An 18,384-nucleotide genomic window follows, 5' to 3' on the forward strand; every position below is an offset into this window, starting at 1 on the left:
TAGTGTTAAAGTGTCAGACTTAATTCAGCTTCTGATATCAATGGGTAATAGAAAGTGGGAATGCAAAACCATGCACGTGCTCATAATTTAGAGAGTGTTTCTGAAGTGATGACAAGGGAAATTCACAAAAATTGTGCTTCAAGAGTTAACAGGCTGCTTGAGTTGCTTCTAATCCAAATCTTGTTCTTCTTGTAACTGTGAAGCCCTTTTCTGCTCCTGTCTTCTGCCCTCAATGTCATGCAAAAGAACTTCATCCCTAGTATTATGTTAACATACATTTATGAATTTTAAATGCACTGTGGTTGTTCAAGTGGTCAGTCATCAAGTATGGGAAAATGAAATGATAGAACAGAAACATGCAACTGCTGTAGCTGTGATGCTTCATTAAGGTTCCTGAAATAAAAACGTTCCTGAGAACTTGACTTTGAAGTCCTTATCCATAAAGCTATTTTTCAGAAGTACTACCAGAAGTACTACTAGGATGAGCTGATCAAGTCAGACGAGGTCTTTTAAGGCATAATGAACTATATAGTATCTTCCTTGCAGCTGCGTCAGCTTCCATAGGAGTTAACAGGGGGTTATTTAAACAGGATGTAGACACAGGCTGGCAGAAATTTGGATTCCTTATCAGCTCTGTCACGTGCACTACTACTTACAGTCATCAAAAAAAACAAACAACAGTTTAGTAGAAGAAAAACATAGAAGGACAATTGGTTTGATATCAGGATATTGGCTGCAAATCAAAGTAGATGTGCTTAAGTACACAAGACCACTGTAGCTAAGAGGCACTTTTATTGTAAGCATCTCTTTACAGACACACATGACTTTCTGAAAAACTCTTTTAGCTGAAGTCTATCATTTTTTTTTCAGCAAAGAGATGATTTTTATTTTTTTTTTCAGATTTATGAAAACTGATTTGATACATGAGTTGTGAGCTTAAAATGAATACCTCATCAGATGAGATCTTTTTCAATTTTTTAAATCCAAACTGTGGGATAAATTACTATTCTGAGAATTTATAATTTTTTTAAAAATTGCTGTTGGCTTGTCAAAAATATGTTTTTCATACAGTGAAATATTTTCATTCAGATGCACCAGCAGCATATAGTAAGAGTTAGGGCGGAGCAAGTAAGGATCTTGGTTTTTTTGTTTGTGAGACTGCATATTAGGAATCTAGAAGAAGAAAACCAACCAGCTGGATAGAGAGGATAACTGGTAACATTTGTTTGCAATAAAGTTAAGTCTAAAATCCATTGGAAAAACCCCCGCAGTGGTTTGTTTTAATCCCTTAGTAGAGAGAAAAAAATGGAAATCATGTAGAAAGGTAGGAAATCCTGCTTGAAAATTTGAAATCCAGCAGATGAATTCCTCCCCAAAGTAATAAATATGTTAAAAGTAAGTTAACTGAACAAGAAATTCTTTGAAGCTTTAAACTGAGCTTCTCCTGTCTCTCTGTTCTTCTTCAAAATTGTATTTGAAATTTTTCAGTTTACAGAGAGATTGTAATCATTGTCTCTGAAGACACAGCCTGAGGCTGGAGCTTTAGGCTAAGATTTTATTTTCTATATATTAGCATTCAGAATGTTGGGGAGAAGAAAAATACCATTTTCAAAGTGTACATTCAACGCCATGTATGCAATTCCTTTACTGTCCACTGGTTTGTATAGTGTTAATTTACTGGCAAGTGATCAATCAAAATCATAGTGCACAAAGAAGGATGGAATCTTTTTTACTCTCTTCTACCGGTGCTGGAATTAAGCACTTCAAAAACTTTGAAAACCTAGAAAAGCACTTTTACAGCGTTATTCAGTAGGGTGAACAAGTAAGTGTTACAGATATAAGCATATGTCATATCTACTGAGTAAAAACATTTTTTTTGTTTTTCCTGGTCCTGAGAGGAAAGATATTCTAAATATACTGCTCACTAGTGTTGCCTATTCCGTAAAGCTCACATACTTTGTTTTCCACTAATATTTTTAAATGACACAGAAGTTACTGCTCTTCAGTCATATCCCTGCATTCAATTACACAAGAACCTCATTCATTAGGTGGTTGAGAAAAGCTTTGTATTTTAGACTGTGAAATGATGGTAATTAAATGACAAGGATACAGGAGAAAGTTTATGTTTGTATCTCTACTCTCTACCTTCTTTGTAGAGCAAATAATTAAAATTTAGAGCCTAATTACATACAAATGAAAAAATCCGAAGCTTTCTGCACTCCAAATAGGAATGCACTGAAATATCAATAGCTCATTTTATATAGCTGAAGTATTAGCCACTACTTATAGAGCATTAAAATAAAACACTTCGAGCAGTTTGTGCTCTATTTGGCAGTCAAAAGATAGCTTTCTACATTGTTGATTAATAGGCTGGGATTCAACTATACAACTTGAAATATATTTCATTAGCAAAATATACAATGGTTTGTCTGTAACAAGAAAAGAAAATCAACAACAAATGCTGAACGGAAAAGCAAAATAAATATATTCTCTTTAATAAGATGTGGCAGGAAGAGGTAGGTCTACCACAAGTGTATAAAGCCCAAGAAGCTGGTTCTCTGCAACTTACTTGGTTCCAGACCCCTTTGCTTGTGTACTTTTCTCCTTCTCTTATCCTGTTTTATTCGCAAATAGTACTTTTTTTCTGTGAGCACTACTCCATCTGCGTGCTCTACAAACATTTCTCCTTCTTCTTGATGGTCCTAAGACTCATTTCTTTACTCTTAGTAAACTTAATTGCTTTAATGTTCTGCCTTTCACCTGACTTGATCCCCATCCACTGCTGCTTGTTCTTCTCCAGACTCCTGCCTTCAGGCACAAGGGCCTGGGACACCCCACCCGTATCAGTCCCCTGCCGAAGGAAAAGTCTTCTCTTCTGAGAGAGAAAAGAAGTCCCAGTCTTCCCAGGGACAGAGCTGGGAAGGGCTGTCTGGAGCAAGTCTTTGCTAAAACTGTTTGAGGACCATGAGCAAATTCAAGGGATGGAAAATCCTGCATTTCTGGGCCTGGGGGGTCCCCAGGGTGCTGCTGCGTCCCCAGCACATGTCCCCATGTCACCGGAGCCCTCTGTGAGGTCACAGTGGTTGGGCTCTACATCTTCCTCCTGGGGCTGGTGCTGCCCCAGTTGCTCATGGCTTTTGCCTGGAGGAGCAGCGTGTCGATCCGTGGGATCCTGCTGCCCATGCGGAGGATGAGAGCGCTCAGAGGTGAGGGGCTGGTGGGAGGCTGGGGTCTGATACGTGCTGGAGGCAGTGTCTGTCCCAGCCGGGTGCTGGGGGCTGCGTCCCATCACCTCTCATCCTGCTGCCAGGCACGTCCCAGAGGGTCCTGGATCCATCCTCTCCCTGCCCTCCGTGAGGCAGCTGGGGACCGCTCAGAGGTGACTTGGGCTGGCCGGCTCTTGTCAGGGCTGCCCAGCCCCAGCCCTGCCGGCCTCTCCTTGCGGAGCCCGTGTCCGTCCCCTGGCCAGCTCAGGGCCCCTGTGCTGGACTCACTCCAGCGCATCGCTGCCGTTCTGTCACTGAGGAGCCCAGGATGGGCCCAGTCCCCCAGGGTGGTCTTCCCACTGCCGCGGTGAGGGGAAGACTCCCTCCCCTCATCCCACTGACTTCCCTCTTGCCAGTACAGCCCAGCACAGGCTGGTAGTGCTGGGGCAGTCTGGGAAGATCCTCACCCCTCCCTGGCGCGAAGCCCTGCAGCCAGCAAAGCCATTTCTTTCTTTTCTTGCAGCTCTCTGCTCATGCGTGCGTTCCCAGTCCAGACCTGCGCGTTCTGAGGACAGAGGCGGTGTGACGGGGACTGTCCCTGCGGCCGTCACTACCTTTGTGGCCGTCGGGACTTCTCTGCTAAAGCGACTGCAAGACCATGAGGTGAGGTGGGGGTTGAGGGCTCCCCTCCATGCCCCTGGCTTCCCCGGGTGCCGTGGCAGAGGGGCGTCTCACCTGACAGCACCTCTGCCCTCCTGCAGGCGCTTTGTCCCCAGGCGCCGATCCTGCTGCTCAAGCTGGACTAATGCCATTGCTCCCCACTCCTTTCCCCGGGAGCTCCCAGTGCTGGGGCTCCTGCCCGTGCGAGGAGCAACACTGGGCCCCAAGGCGCAGGGTGCTCACGGCTTCCCCTCCTCGGGGCATGGTCTCGTTCCCATGCCTTCCCCTTTGCCACGGTCCATTTGGATCTCTCAAATGTACAGGACAACATACGCTGTGATTTCAACTTTATTTCATGAGCTCAGTAAGAAATACAATGAAAAAACATGACAGGGGCTCAATTCCCTTCTCCCAGACTCGTCTATCATGTGAATTCACTCCTTCACCAGTCAAGTCATAAGGTTTCATAACTTATAATCTGTAACTCTTAATATCGTGCACCTATGAGCAAAAAAAAGAATTTTTTTGCTATGAACCTATGAGCCAACCGAGAGAGCGCTCACCCTTCCTCCTCCATCACGGTGTGGGCGTCCCCTGTGTCGCACCGGGAAGCATGAAAGCCTCAGCAGTTCAGCTGCTGTTGGATCTGCTTCAAAAGCTTTTTGAGTAAGCTGATGTTTTATACCCTCCAGCTTGGAGGCTGGGTCTATACCATTTCCTTACGTTAGTGGATTCTGAGGAAACTGCCAGACAAAAGGTAATGGCTGCCGGAGACAGCCATCCGCAGCTGGTAATGGCTGCATCATGGCCCTTTAGCTCTCTCTAGCCACGCGTCCTGCCTACGCGGTGCTCTCGCTTTGACCTAATGGTGCTGCTCCCAGCATACACCAGGCCTTAGCAGGAGCTGGGTTAGCCAAAATCTAGGCAGGAGTTGAGTGAACAGTCACACCCTTCCTTGTCCGGCACTTTCCCCCTGACCTCCGCCATCCCCCGTTTTCAGGAGTGACCGCCCAGGCTCCCATGTGGCCTTTTGCCCCGGTGGAGTCGATCTCCCTGTCTGACTCTCTGCTCGTGTCAGAGGCACCGCGGAAGATCCTGCTGTTCCCCGTGGCTGTCCTGACCGATGCCTGCAACTCGTCCCTCGTGCCCGTGTCACGCAGATGATTTGGGGGGCAGCAGGTCTCTGTCGTGGCTCCCTGGGAACAAGGGCAAAGCAAGTCCCATCACTCCCCTTTGTGGTCCATCCCCAGGGTGACCGAGTGGAGACGTACCGGGAGCTGGAGAGCGTCTTGTGGGGAGACGACGGCTGTTTGACGAGTGGCGTTGTGAACCGCCTGATAGCAGAGGCGTTGAGTGACATGCGAGCAGCCCAGGTGAGCTTGTTCTCTTTCAAGGCCACCCAAGCAGCCTGCCTCTGCCCCTGGTTTTGGGGGAAATACAGAGTGGCGCAGAGATGTTCCTCGGTTGTTCAGACCCAGCAGAGGTCCTAAGGGAGAGGCTCTGGGGACTCGTCGTGACAGGGAATTTGGAGAGGGGAGTGTTGTGTTAAAGGGTAAAGACTTTGGGCAGAAAATAACCCCCCTTGCGTTCCAGCTTGTCTTTAGATGTCCGAGGGGCTGGGGGCGGCTAGGCTTAGATTCTGGGTGATGCCCAATTCAGCACTGTAAGTCCGGTCGCGTTCAATATGTTGAACTAACACGATTACGGACGCACAAATAGCGCACTGTACTTTCAGTTTAGTGGCGTTCAATGAACTATCACAGCCAGACTTAAGGAGCTTGGTTGCGTTCAATGAACTATCACGGCTAGATTTTAATGAATAGTACAGTTTATTAAAGCAACAGGAGTACAGGTTCTTTTGGATTGCCGATGATAAATACACTGTCTGCAAGGCACGTGCAAATAATAATACAGTCGACTACAAGCGCATTAAATTATGGAAGGAAAAGAGCTCTAAAGAATTCTAAGTTTCCCGGGAAAGCACTCGGTACAGCCGAGTGTTCGAATCTCACCCAAGAGGTGTCCCTCTGGGGGGAAGAGAGGTTCAGCCTGTCGACTGACCCCAGAAGGCAGTGATGTCCTCCCAACTTGTCCACGACGGTATCTTCCCTAATAGTCACCCTTTCTTTGGGCCTTTTTACACTATTTTCCTATTTAGGTGGAGCTCGAGTGACTCCAGTCATGCATGCCTTTACTTTGATTGGTATTAAGTTCTCTCACTTTGCTTTTAAAAGGACATGCTAGAAAAAAATTCAGAGCGCAGGCTCAGTGAGGGGTGGTTGCACTTTGGAGGCGGGTAGCTTTTGGGATGGAGGTGTGTTTTGGTATTCTAATGAGCAAAGTTCACCCAGAGGACGTGATGTTGCGTGTCAGTACCCCAGGACAGGGCACTTAGGAGATAAATCAGAAGTAGGGCAGTAGATCGACAGAACCCCCATGATTTTACCTCCTTGCTTCCGTGGATTCAATGCAGGGACCTACCCTTCCTATCGTTCCAGTTCCCTATCCCTGCGATAACATCACAGAGACTGGCCGTGGCGTCTCCGCTCCACTCCACCCTCCGTGTTACTTCTCTTAGGGTCAGCACACCAAACTGCCTTGGTGTTGCTAACATCTAAGGTTGCAGGTTACATTGCACAGAGAATTATTAGGGAACCAATTCCTTGCGTGTCCACTGCATTCCACCCTGGAGGTTTTGCCTTCCCTCAAGGGGGTGCGGGGAACATACTGATAAGTCACTTCTAGCAGTCACTCCACAGGGAGGCAGGGAACTGTGCAGAGAAGCGGACTCGGGGCTGTTTCTAACTGAGCGACAGCTGGGTTCAAGCTCAACACTGTTTGTCCTGCTTTGAGGAAGGGCCGTGGCAACCCACCAGCCCCACGGAGAGGTCCCAGGGGGGTCTTGAGTCTGTGGCAGTTTGATCCTGGCATCTGCATGGAGAGGGAGAGGGGGCAGCAGCACAAGGCTGTTCTGGGGCAAAGCCTCCCTCATTTCGCCAGGGAACTGCTCGCCTATCCCAGGGTACAAGAGGCAGCAGCCGCTCGGCCCCGAGCACAGCTGTCCCGAGGGGTCTTGCAGAGGAGATGGGGTCATTCAGCCTGCCCTAGTGCCTCAGCCTTTTTCTCCGGAGTGTTTAACCTGTGACGCTTTTGCAGGGTGTGACAGGTGACGTGAAGATGGCCGCTAGTGACGTCCTGGTAGCTCTGGCCCGCTCCCACTTCCACTTTGTCATGTCCGAGCTCCAGAGCCACCTGAAGGCCATGAGGAAGGTCCCTGATGAGATTGTGCTCCTCACCTTGGGCAAAATGGCCCGCAGCTATGGTATGGCACCCTGGGCCTTGGGTAGAGATCTGTGATAACAAGGAGAAGGGATCCTCCCCCTCCCTAAACGCCCTGTGTTGAACTGGGGGGCTACGGAGTTGCCGTGCCTCCTTGCTCCGCGCCAGGGCCAGTTGGCAGCTCTGCCTTATCAGCCCGATCCCAGTTCCCAAAGGGTGGGAACCTGTTGGAGACAAACCCGCGGGGTCTTGGCCCCCCACCGTCCTCCCCGTTTCCCCAAAGGGCTTCCCCCCGGGGAAGGCAGCCCGTCCCACACCCTCCGGCACGTCCTGCGTGGCCCAGCAGCCCCAGCCCTGGCAGGGATGGACCCCAGTCTCCCGTGTCTCTCACCGACCCTCTCGGTCCCTCTGTCCCTGCCTCCTCTGCAGCCCTGCGGTGCATCCCCTTTGTGGGAATGACGCTGCTCGCCCTGCGCACCGTGCTGACCCAGGTGGGGAGCGGCGAGGTCCTGCATGCCATCTGCAGTGGTGAGTGTCGGCTCCTTGGCTGGGGTCTTAGGGGCAGGGGCGGCCTTCGATGCCTCCATGTGATCTCAGAGGGAACGTGGTGGGTGTGAGCCCGGGGCAATCCCAAACTGCAGCGAGTGTGTAGGAGGAGCGGGGGAAGGCCAGGAGGTTTCTGTGGGTGGGACGCGGCAGCGCTGCACGGAGAAACTCCTGGGTCCCTTCCCACGGTTTCTGTTCCCCCGCTTCCCTCTGGGATTAAACTCCCTACTCTGAAAGGGCGAGTATGAGGGAAGGGAAGGGAAAAGGGAAGGGAAAAGGGAAGGGAAGGGAAAAGGGAAGGGAAGGGTGTGCAGTTGGAAATGCTGGAGGGGAAGGGGCCGTTGAGGAGGAGAAGGTGCGATGGGTGTGAGGAGGAGAGAAACGGTGGGGTGTTTGAACCCAGGCACCTCAAGAGCACAGATTGCCCTTGGATCCAGATCCAGATCCAGGGAAGCCCTGCTGAGCCTGGGACCGTCCTTAAAGCAGGCTTGGGCGTGAACGCAAGGTACCGTCCCTGCTGCAGACTCTCACATGCTCCCTTTTCCTTTGTCCTGGTGCAGTCCTGGAGCAATGGTCGAAAGGAGTCAGTACATACCTCTGCAGCTGGGAGCAATGCCCCTTCCCTCGCAAGGGGGTAGCACAGTTCTGTGAAGCCATTTACCCGGTCTTCCGCTATGTGGTGGCAAATTGGCTGGACTGCAAGGAGGAAGAGGTGAGAAGTACTGCTTTGACGCCCGGGGCTGCAGCAGGGATGTCCATGGCGCTGGGTCCGTCTGTGCCCAGTGGGGTGCGAGCAGAGGGCCGAGGGGAAGGGGGCTTCCCGACGGGAAGCAGCCGAGCCTTGGGGCCTTTCTGCAGGGAGGGCTGGGGTAGCAGGGTGGGGAAGTGCTCTCTCTCCTCTGGAGCGAGCCCTTCTTCTGCAGGGCAGAAGGGAAAGGGAAACCCCTCCCAGTGGGAAGGGCAGACCGGTGTTCAGGGGATGCTGAGCACTAGGCAGACCTTCAGCCCTCCAAGCGGAGCCTCTCCCTTCCCTCTTCAGGACAAGCAGGCTGTCCTCGGGGCAGTGGCTGCCATGCTGGGGGTCCTTCTGCATGAGGAGCAGCACCGAGAGCAGACCTGGGAGCAGCTCCTCTGGCTCCTGCAGCAATACCAGGAGGTCCGAGACAACTCCCGGCTCACCGAGGTGAGATGTTGCGCAGGGCCTGGCGTGGCTGCTGGGGTGGGTCTGCGCGAGTGCTAAGAGGCACTGGGGAGCTGTGGGGTGCCAGGAGGAGCTGGGAAGCCCTTAGAGAAGGAACAGGAAGAGCAGAGGAGGCCTGAGGTTTCCTGGGCTCTTTGGGCAGAAAAGGAGAAACCCGGGGCAGGGCGGGAGGGAGGCAAGAGTCCCTGGGGCTCATCTGCTCAGGAAGGGAGGCACTGCCAGCTCCCTGGGGCTCTGTGTGCAGGAAGAGCTTTGCCCGAATGCCCAGGGCCATGTCCAGTCCCATGCGGCGACTGGCGAGGTCTGATGAGTGGGAAACTGAGTTGTCAAGCCCGGGCTCCGTTCCGAGGAAAGAGACCCTCTTGATGCTGCTCTGCTCGTCAGGCTTTTCCCTGGGAGCTGATGTTAGGGGCTCCCCTTATCCCAGACGTGCTGGGTTTCTCCATTCCCAAGTGCCTTTAGGTGGCTTGAGCCTCCTCTTCCCCCCCGTTCTCTTGTAGAGCCTCAGCTATGTCCTGGAGATCCTGGAGGGAGTTCAGACCCCAATGCCGCAGGGCACGGCTCTTGCCATCAGCACCGCTGTGCGCCGCCAGGTAAGGGGAGCCCTGCGCCCTGCCGCAAGCCTGGGGCCTGCACCCATGATTGCCACGGAAGGGAAGGACCTGCCGGCTGGCAGGGCAGAGCAGGGCGTTCCTCCACTGGGACCTTCCTGCAGGCCTGGAGCATGCCAGGACTTCGATCCAGGTGCCATCTTAAGGCTGCAGGAGGCCTGATCCTGGCTGTTTGGAACGGGCCTGAGCGGCAGCCCGGTTCCCACAGCCATTTCCCTCTCGGCCAAGTCGCAGGAGGACTCTGGAGCGCCAGCACCCTGAGGGCAGCCTTTCAGCGCTGCTCAGCCTCAGCTCCTGGGCAGCCTGGGCTGCCGCAAACCTCTGTGTGTGCCCGGGGCCACCGTGGGGTGGGCTGGGTTTCGGCTGTGGGTCCCATGCCCAGAGTGCCCAGGGAGAGGAGAACGGAGAGCGCCATTACTTTTCGGTCCCTCTCAGCACTGATGCCGCTTTCTCTAAAATGGATCTTGCTCCCACAGCTCCCTGATGTGACCGAGGAGGCTGGCCCTGCCCAGAAGGCAGTGCTGTCCCGCTGCATCATGCTGCAGGGTAAGGAGAGGAGACTGGGCGATGGCCCGCCGTGCCGTGGCAGCTCTCTCCCTGTCCTTGGCTGTTGGGGACAGCTGCCTGCTGATGCAGAATGCGATTTCTTCCCCGCAGCACGAATGCGCCCCGAGGAGACAGGCATGTTTCTGCACTCCCAGCTGAGCGGTGGGAGTGAGGCCGGTCGCGTGGCAGCCCTGGGCCTGCTGGGAGCGCTGGCCCGCGCTGACGGTCAGTGCCACAGACCAGGGACGCAAGGCAGGGGTTGGGGCTGCTGGGCTGACAGCAGGAACGGGCCGAAAGTGGTGCACCTGCACCCAAAGGGAGCTGCGAAGAGCGGGTCCCCCAGCCGAGCTGACGCCCCGCAGCAGGGCTCTCCCCCGGCAGTTAGAAATGCCGGCACACCAGGGACGGCGCTCCACGGGCGTGTAACACAGGCAGGCTGGTGGGCGGGCAGGTGGGCTGCTTTGCACAGGAGCTGCTCGTACCCGTGCTGTTTCTCTTGTTCTCTCTGTTGCCATAGCCTTCGGTCCCTGTAAAATAGCCTCTGGAAGTGGGGTTGCTCCGACTACGCCGCTGCTTCCCGTGAAGCCAGTCAGGCCCCGCTCTTCTGTCCCATTGGAAGCTTCAGGGGATCCCTTCTGCCACTGGGGCTCTGCCTCAATGCACACCTCTCCGTATCTCTTCCAGCACCTGCGGTGAGAGAGAAGCTGCCCCAGCTGGTGGAGGCCATGCGCGCCTTGTGCAGTGACCCCAGTGCCCAGGTGAACTGGTTTGGGAAGAGAGGGTGCCACCAGGGGAGGCAGAGAAACCCTTTCCCTTGGGACAGAGCCAGAGGGCCTGGGGAAGTGCTGGCGCGTTGCCCAGGTGGTGGCTGATGGCTCCTCCCTGGGGAGAGCTGGCAGGGCAGAGCGGGGAGGTCTCTGGGCTCTGCGGGGCAAATGCCCGTCCAGCCTGGTGCTGAAGCCCAGCCCTGACGCCAGGAGCGAAAGCTTCTGCCGTGGCCTTGCCACCTCTCTGCGAGCCACAAAGGCGCAAACTCTTTGGGTTTTGAACAGGAGGGTCATAACCACACTCTCCCCTGGCAGGTGCGGAGGGCAGTTCTGGAGTTCAGCAGGGAGCTGCTCAGCTCCGGATCCCAGAGCTGCTGGCCATGGGATGTGGTGGGGCACATCTTCAGCGAGTTCAGCCGGACCTCGGGCACACTGGTAAGGGCAGAGCAGGACACCCAGGGCTGGTTGTTTTGACCAGTGCCTGGACCGTGCTGAGGGCTCCTGCCGGCGGCCTTGGCCTTGGAGAGCTCCATGCTGCAGAGCCATCGGCGCTGGCACTGCCGTCAGAGCCGCTTCCGAATGGCCATTCCTCGTGGGTGTCTGTGCCGATGTTGGTGGAGATGTCAGTGGATGATGTGGGTTTACACCTCGGCATGCCACCCAGCACTGTGGTGCCGAGCTGTGCCCACGGGCGCCTTCGGCAAAGCCGCCTTGCAAAGGGAGCGTCTTGTAGGGGCAGGACATCTTCCGTCCTTAAATGCTGATGGACGGTGAGCAAAACACAGCCAGTGCGGACAGGTGGGCCTGGCTAGAGGAGCTTTCTGTGGTGTTCTCGTGCTCTGGCCCTCCAAAGCACACCCTGCCCACCCAGTAACAGTCTGGGGGCCCACATCCCTTCTGGCAAGGGGACGGGCCGTTTGGCAGTCCCTGTGGTGAGCGTTTCCCAGCATTCAGCTGGGTGCCCAGGAGGTGAAAGCTGGGGATGGCCGAGCCTCCCGCTGACTCGCCGAGGACATTCCCTCTGGCCGCACCTTCCCTCTAGCTGGGAGATCCATGTGCGTCACTCTGAGGCTCGGGGAGGCTCTGCTTTGGGAGCAGGGCAAAGGAAAGGGCTTCTGGGTGCTCCTCCACATCTGTCGGGCTGGGTGTGCTGCCTCCAGGGCTGGCACTGAGCACAGCCTTGCTGAAGGGCACGTTCCTCACCTCTGCTTTGGTGGCACGACAGCAGCATTTGGGCCCCAGGGGACCGAGTCGGCAAGCAGCGGCACTGTCTGCTCCCAGGCTTCCCAGTCCTTCCCAGGGTCTGGGACCCGGTCCTCGAGCTGGGTCCGTCTGGCCATCGGGAGGGGGGCAGGCACAGGAGCAAGAAGAGCACTGGTGAGGGGTGCCTGAGCCTCATCAGTTGGGAGCTGAAGGTAATTGGGGGTTTGCCAACTCTGTCTTACAGGTGGCAGGAGGCCTTTTTGCCTGGGAAAACCCAGAGGATGGAGCAATTCGAGCCCTGTGCCTGGACATCGTGGGCTCACTGGACGTCACTCTGAGAGGGATGACCAAAGTAAGTTGCCCTCTGTCCTGCTGCTGTGGCCGCTTCTTGCCTTCAGGACATTTTTCCGTGTGCTCCCCCATGCCCTGAACCTGTCCCCTCCTGCGCTGAAGCGCACCAGGCTCAGTGAAATGCAGACCGTCCTTTTCGTCTTCGCGCTGAGCGGAAATGCCAGTGTGGCGAATTGCCCGGTTCTTCTCTGCAGCTCCTGTGGCCGAGGCTGCTGCAGTACGTGGTGCCAGCCCAGTACAGCGGCATGCTGATCCCGCTCTCCCGCTGCCTCCGAGCCCTGGTTGAGAGACGGGAGAGAGCGGGGTGCGAGGAGGAGGAGCCGGATGCCATGGACTCCCAGGAGCAAGGTAGGAGCCCCAGCGAGTGCTGCTGCTGGGTTTGGCCAGGGGTCAGGCCAGCCCGCGTCTCCCTGCGCCCCACCAGCCCTGAGCAGGAGCCCAGGAAAAGCAAAGGGCAGAGACAGGCTCTGCTGCTGGGCACGAGGGGCTCTGCCCTGCGTGGCCCCTTGCCCGGCGCAGAGGCCTGGCTCTCCTGCTCGCAGCGCTCTCCTGGTGAGCCGGGGCTCGCTCCTGGCCGTGCTGGAGCTGCCTTCATCTCCTGCTGGGCAGCCCTGGGGAGCCCCCCAGCCAGCGCTATTGCAGCGCAGCTGCTCTCAGCCCTCAGCCCTGTGTGGGGCTATCGGAGGCGTGAGGCTCGTCGGCTCACCCAGCCTTTCTGCCTCCCCACAGCCCGGCTGCCGGCTCCCCAGGCCCTGCTGGCTCGACTGCTGGTGAGTAGCGGGGCCCTGGGGAAAGAGCTTTTCTGGCCAGGGGTGGTGGGAGATCCCGGGGTAGAGATGCTGTTGAGGCCAGCGCCGGGAGCCCCCAAGGAGGAGGCAGCATGCCCGAGCCCATCAGGGATCCCACTCCGTTCTCAGGGCTGGCAGCACCCTGGGTGAAGCCGTCGGCTGCCTGCTGCCAGCCAAGCGGCACCGAGCTCCCTCCCGAGCTCCCTCCTGGGAGAAGCTGTGGCTCTGGCGGCAGGAGCGACCCTTCTCTCCTGCCCTCCTCTAGGTGGTGGCGGCAGCTCCTTACCCGAGCCGCGAACGCGCAGTCGCTGCCTTGCAGCTGCTGCAGGCCCTCCACGGCAGGATCCACAGAGGCTTGGGGGCGGCGTGGGCGACCGAGATCCCCCTCCTGCTGCAGTACCTGGAAGGTAAAGTGCAGGTGGGGAGGGAGAGGCTGGAGGGGAGGGAGGGGGGCAGGAAAACGCAGCTGCCTGGCGCGACGGAGGGCAATTGTCCCCAGTTCCCCAGCACTTGCTCTGCTGCCTTTCCCCTTCCAGGGAGCCGGTGCTGAGGCTGGGGGCAGCTGTCCCCTGGCATCAGTTCGGCCCAGGGGATGGAGGGGGCCGTTGATGTCCCCTCAGAGGGCAGGTGTTGGCATCACCCAAGGATGGTGTCTGGGAGAGGGACGTGACTGGTGCTCCTGGAGGGGGTGCAGCCCTCGGCTTTGGAGGACCAAGTCCCCAGGCCAGGCGAGGTTTGCAGCAGCTGTCCTCGGCAGTAGCCTGGGAGAAGGGCTGGAAATGGGCAAAAGGCAATGGGTGGCTCGGGAGAAAATGTGTGTTGGGACTGGGTGGTTGGAGTTGTTGTGGGAGCTGCAGTCGCTCAGTGGGAATCTGCTGCGGCCAGTGCGTCCTTCCCCAGATTGAGTCAATGCCTCTGACGACCGCCCCTGGGATCCCTCCTGTGTCTTTGGCCTCGCAAGGGCTTTCGCGTAGGCCCTCTCTAGCCTGATGGCCTGGGACTTTTGGGAGGTCGGACTGCAGAGGAGAGCGCCAGACTCGTCTTTGGTGTGAGCTTAAATAGCTGCGAGAGCTTTTGCTTCCTCTTGCTTCCTAGGCAGAACTGAGAGCTCCCTGGCCTCTGCAGAGTGGGAGCGCCGTGTGCTTAAGGTATAGCATCCTTGCGGGGGGTGTCACAAATCGAGGGGGGAGAAGAGGCAGCAAAGTTGTGGGAGGAAGCTCGGGGCTGCTTGTGTAGGCACCAGGAGGTGGGGGCACCTCCTGAGCACCCTGCGCCTCCCCCGGCAGTAGGTGCCTGCCCACTCAAGAGGAGCTGCTGCCTGCACACGTGCCACGGCTGATGGCTAATGCCCTCTAACGCTGTGGCACGCGCCTTAGCGCTGCCTCCTCCTCTAAGTCCGGCCTGCCGGGGGGTCTCACATGAGGCGTTAGGAGAAGAGGGAAGCTGGTGAAAAGAGGCTTGGGTGGGGTGAGGGAGGAGACTGCCGTTCCCGGCAGCTCTCCCCCGCAGCATCCCGGGACACGTGAGCGTGGAAAGGGCCCTGGCCAAGGTCTGGGGAACACTCGCTTCCTTTCCCGTTCACACCAGTTTCTGCGAGCGTCGCTGGAGCCCGTGGAGGACAAGGCCTGGACCGTAGGCCTGAGCCAGGAGCTGAGCCAGCGGCTGGGCAGCTCTGCTGCCGGCTCCTGGGAGGAGGTGTGTGTCCTGCCCGGCACTGGGGCTGGAGCTGGCGCTGGTACTCTGCCCACGCAGGCAGATTTCACTGCTTTCCTTTCCCTCGTCCCCAAAAGGCGTTTCCCCTGGGCTGCCCCAGCGGCTGGCCACAGCCTGGCATCGTGGCCGGCTCTGCCTGCTCCCGGAGGTGGTGGGGTCCATCTGGGGCCAGCCCTCTCCTGACGGGTCGGGCCATGACTGCATCTCGGGCTCGGCTTCTTCTCTTTCAGCTTTTCCTGTACAAGGCTCTTGGGACGGTGCTGGCAGCTTGTCAGGACCTCAGACACGTCCAAGGGCAGGTGCTGAGGTTCCTCCAGGAGACAAACCCTGTGGAGCTGTCTGAGGCCAAGGTGAGGTGATGCTCCTGTCCTGAGCAGCCCCTGGATTTTCCTGGGGGAGAGGGAGGGCTGCTCCTGGCCCAGCTCCAGACCTCCTTCCTTTCCCCGTTGCTGCTGTTTCCGGCTTGCTGCAACGTCCTGCCCGGCCACGGTCGCTGGCCACGGCTGAATGCCTGGACTGGAACCGACTCCCCGTTTCTCCGTGGTTGCAGGGAATGATTTCTGTTGTGTCCCACGCTGCCGAGAGCCACTTCCACCTGGTCTTGGGCACGGTGACTATGTTCTCTGCCGCTTTCACCAGAGACTGGTCCCGCCAGGCTTCCACGGGCTGGGAGGTAAAGGAACGAGGGGCTTGCTGGTTGGCTTTCCTTTTTTGGCCTTCTTTCCACTTCTACACCTGCAGCAGCCACCCTGTGGCAGCTGCCTTGAGATTAACCTTCTTGGAAGAGCTACCCGAGACCTGTGTTTCAGAGGGGACATCCTGGCCTTGGGGCCCCTGAGGGGTCTCTGGAGAGGATGGGGTTTGGCACCTGGTGGATCAGAGCCACCCAGCTGGGGCAGCTGCAGCAGTTGCTTGCTTGCTTGCTTGCTCGCAGCCACATTGCCCTGACTTAACTTCAGCAGGAGCTGGTGACAAGGGGGTGGGCACAGTGTGACACTCTGCCCCTTCCTCAAAGCTGAGGGCTGGGAGCAGGAGCCTGGTGAGGTCTCGTTGGCTCTGCTCCCCACCTGGGGGCTGTGGGGAAGCCTTTCTGGGCAGGGCAGGGCCCTGCAGAGAGAGCAGTGCAGCCTGGCCTGGGGAGGTGAGCAGACCGGGCTCATCTGCGCCACTGACCCGCACAGGCTGCACGGCTCTGAGCAGGACCGTGACAGGCTATGTCGGGTACCTGTCCGCAGAAAGGTTCCAGACAGCTCCCCGGCCTCTCGAGTCAGTGGTATAACAGCCAGCAGCGTGTGTGATGCTGGCTGCACCTCCTCCCTCTCCGAGAGAGAGAACTCAAGCTGCGGGGTGGGAACAACTCCCAGCCCCAGCACTCGCAGCTCGGGGAGCTGCTGGGAGGTGCTGGGGGAAACAAAGAGCTGGCGAGGGTGCGGGGCAGGGCCTGCCGCAGGAGCCCGCCGCAGGAGTCCCGGGGCTGATGTCTCAGGGCATCTCTGTCGACACAGGTACAGCGGCGGCAGAAGATGGAGCGAACCCGGACCATTCGTGCTGCTCTCATGCGCACCTACAGCGGCATTGCGCTGCATGCCCCCAAGGAGCAGCTGCTCACCTGTGTGGATAAAGAAATCATGGGCAACATCCTGAGGCTCTCCAGAGATAAAGAGAGGGTAGGAGCACAGGGCGCGTAGGGTGGGGATGCCCGGGTGCCCCAGCTCCGGCCCCTCGGGGCTGGGGTGTACCGAGATGGGCGGTCTCTTCCTAAAGACCTCCCAAGGAGGGGTTTGTCCTCAGTGTCCAGATGCAAGCCCTCTGTGGCTTCTCCCTGCCCATGCTCCTCTTCCACCTCTCAGCCCTTCAAAGAGTTCAAGGGGTGCTTTGCTCTCTTTGGCCTCAGGACTTGCAGCTCAAGCTCGCCCTGGTGCAGAGCATCACCGAGGTCAGTTGTGCCATCCAGGCTGTGGGCGACTGCGGCAGCTTTGAGCTCTCCTTAAAGCAGGAGGCGATGCGGACCCTGCTGGTGAGTGTCCGTAGCTGGAGCCGTCACACGGGGGAGTTTTGGGCTGTGCCGTCAGCCTGGTTTCCCCAGAGGCATGATGGCCTCTCGGCTTCACGCGAGCTCCTGGAGCTGTGTCCGCAGCTGGTGGGGCCCTCGGGTGCTGGTACTGGGTGGCTGTGGCTGAGGAGCAGGGTCCCTCCTGCAGTGCCTTTGTGCCTTTGGGGTTCCGTGGGGGAGATGGGGCAGCGTCTGCCCAAGCCTGGCAGCAGAGCCTGTCCCCGGGGCGGCGGGAGGGCTGTCCCGTGTCCCTGCCCGCTGCCAACTCTGCACTTGTCTCTGGGACTTGCAGGACTGGATAAAGAGGGAGCCCTGGGACTCCCTGGTGTATGGAGTGTTTCAGGCCCTGGAGGAGTTGAGGTGAGGTCTGTTCCCCAGGCTCTGGGCACTCCCAGTGTGCCCCAGCCCAGCTTGAGCATGGGGCCAGGAGCTGCTGGGGCTGTGGAGTGGGAGGGTGTTCCCCATTCCAGGTGTCTCCCAGAAGAAGGGAGCCCCAGGGGTTCCTTAACCTGGGGGGGGTGGGGGGGTTGCCTGCTGCCTGGGAGGAGGTAGGAATTGCTGGAGCTGAAGGCAGTGCTCGCTGGCATGGGCTGGGGGGGTTGGATTTGGGGCCCTCGATTAGGAGGGACTCAGTTGTGGTTTAAACCACCCTGGAGAGGGCTAGTAAATCCCCTTTCTGTTTTGTCTCCCTTCTTCCTCTGGCCAGCAAGCTGAGGCCGCCTCTGAGCAGGAAGGAAAATGGCAACCTGCTGGCAGTGTGCTGCCAGAGTGTTTTGTCCCATCCTTCCGAGGAGCAGATGAAAAAGGGAAGGAAGAGTGTGAGGGCAGCTGTGAACATGGAGGTACCCACCGGCCAGTGCCTGCCCACCTCTGGGTCAGGATCCCACCTCAGCACGCCCTGGCAGCCCCCATGATGCATAGCCTCAGCTCTCCTTTGCTGCTTTTAGCTTCTGCACAGGAGAGGCATGGAAGATCTGGGCCACCTCATAGAAACCCTTCTGGAGGCTGAGGCGACCTCTGCCTGCTTTTGCAAAGTGTTCCACGTGAGTAGCCACGGGGCAACAGGGAAAGCGTTGCCAGGGCAGAGAATCGAGACCTTAGTGGGTGATAGGAGGTGGATACCTTTCCTCCAGACAAATGGGGCTTTGGCTCCTTGCTCTGGGGCTGTGCATCTGGCCGGGGCTGGGGGTCAGGAGTGCCTGGCCACTGCAGCCTCAGGACAGGCAGTGAAGTGGGCCCTGGTGGAGGGAAAGCCAAGAGCCAGCCCTGAGCTGGGCGAGAGCAGCCCTGGGGGGAAGGCCGGAGCAGGGAGACGCCAGCAGGGAAGCAAGACCTGACACAGGGCAGAGGCAGCTGCATAGCGCGAGGCGGTGAAGGCTGCAGGGCCGGTGCTTGGTGGGGCGGGGGATGCGCCAGGAAGGGGCCAGAGAAGAAGGGAGAGGGAGAGGGATCTCGGGGAG

General features: G+C 57.3%; 1 protein-coding gene across 1 annotated transcript in view; it reads left to right on the forward strand.

Annotated features, from left to right (window-relative positions):
* LOC142027940 (maestro heat-like repeat-containing protein family member 2B) overlaps positions 1 to 18,384 on the forward strand; it is a 33,961-nt gene that overhangs the window by 10,040 nt on the left and 5,537 nt on the right. Inside the window, exons 3-26 of the mRNA XM_075022097.1 lie at positions 2,801 to 3,206; positions 3,730 to 3,869; positions 5,117 to 5,239; positions 7,023 to 7,188; positions 7,575 to 7,673; positions 8,252 to 8,403; positions 8,731 to 8,874; positions 9,393 to 9,485; positions 9,980 to 10,049; positions 10,161 to 10,274; positions 10,734 to 10,807; positions 11,132 to 11,251; positions 12,264 to 12,371; positions 12,565 to 13,245; positions 13,424 to 13,565; positions 14,254 to 14,306; positions 14,746 to 14,853; positions 15,102 to 15,221; positions 15,422 to 15,544; positions 16,377 to 16,538; positions 16,766 to 16,888; positions 17,217 to 17,284; positions 17,631 to 17,766; positions 17,872 to 17,967. Of these exons, the coding sequence (XP_074878198.1) occupies positions 3,131 to 3,206; positions 3,730 to 3,869; positions 5,117 to 5,239; positions 7,023 to 7,188; positions 7,575 to 7,673; positions 8,252 to 8,403; positions 8,731 to 8,874; positions 9,393 to 9,485; positions 9,980 to 10,049; positions 10,161 to 10,274; positions 10,734 to 10,807; positions 11,132 to 11,251; positions 12,264 to 12,371; positions 12,565 to 13,245; positions 13,424 to 13,565; positions 14,254 to 14,306; positions 14,746 to 14,853; positions 15,102 to 15,221; positions 15,422 to 15,544; positions 16,377 to 16,538; positions 16,766 to 16,888; positions 17,217 to 17,284; positions 17,631 to 17,766; positions 17,872 to 17,967 (3,291 nt within the window). The 5' untranslated portion in view covers positions 2,801 to 3,130. The remainder of the gene's footprint in view (positions 1 to 2,800; positions 3,207 to 3,729; positions 3,870 to 5,116; positions 5,240 to 7,022; positions 7,189 to 7,574; positions 7,674 to 8,251; positions 8,404 to 8,730; positions 8,875 to 9,392; positions 9,486 to 9,979; positions 10,050 to 10,160; positions 10,275 to 10,733; positions 10,808 to 11,131; positions 11,252 to 12,263; positions 12,372 to 12,564; positions 13,246 to 13,423; positions 13,566 to 14,253; positions 14,307 to 14,745; positions 14,854 to 15,101; positions 15,222 to 15,421; positions 15,545 to 16,376; positions 16,539 to 16,765; positions 16,889 to 17,216; positions 17,285 to 17,630; positions 17,767 to 17,871; positions 17,968 to 18,384) is intronic.

This window comes from Buteo buteo, unplaced genomic scaffold, assembly GCF_964188355.1.
Source record: "Buteo buteo unplaced genomic scaffold, bButBut1.hap1.1 HAP1_SCAFFOLD_93, whole genome shotgun sequence".
In the NCBI taxonomy this organism is placed as follows: domain Eukaryota; kingdom Metazoa; phylum Chordata; class Aves; order Accipitriformes; family Accipitridae; genus Buteo; species Buteo buteo.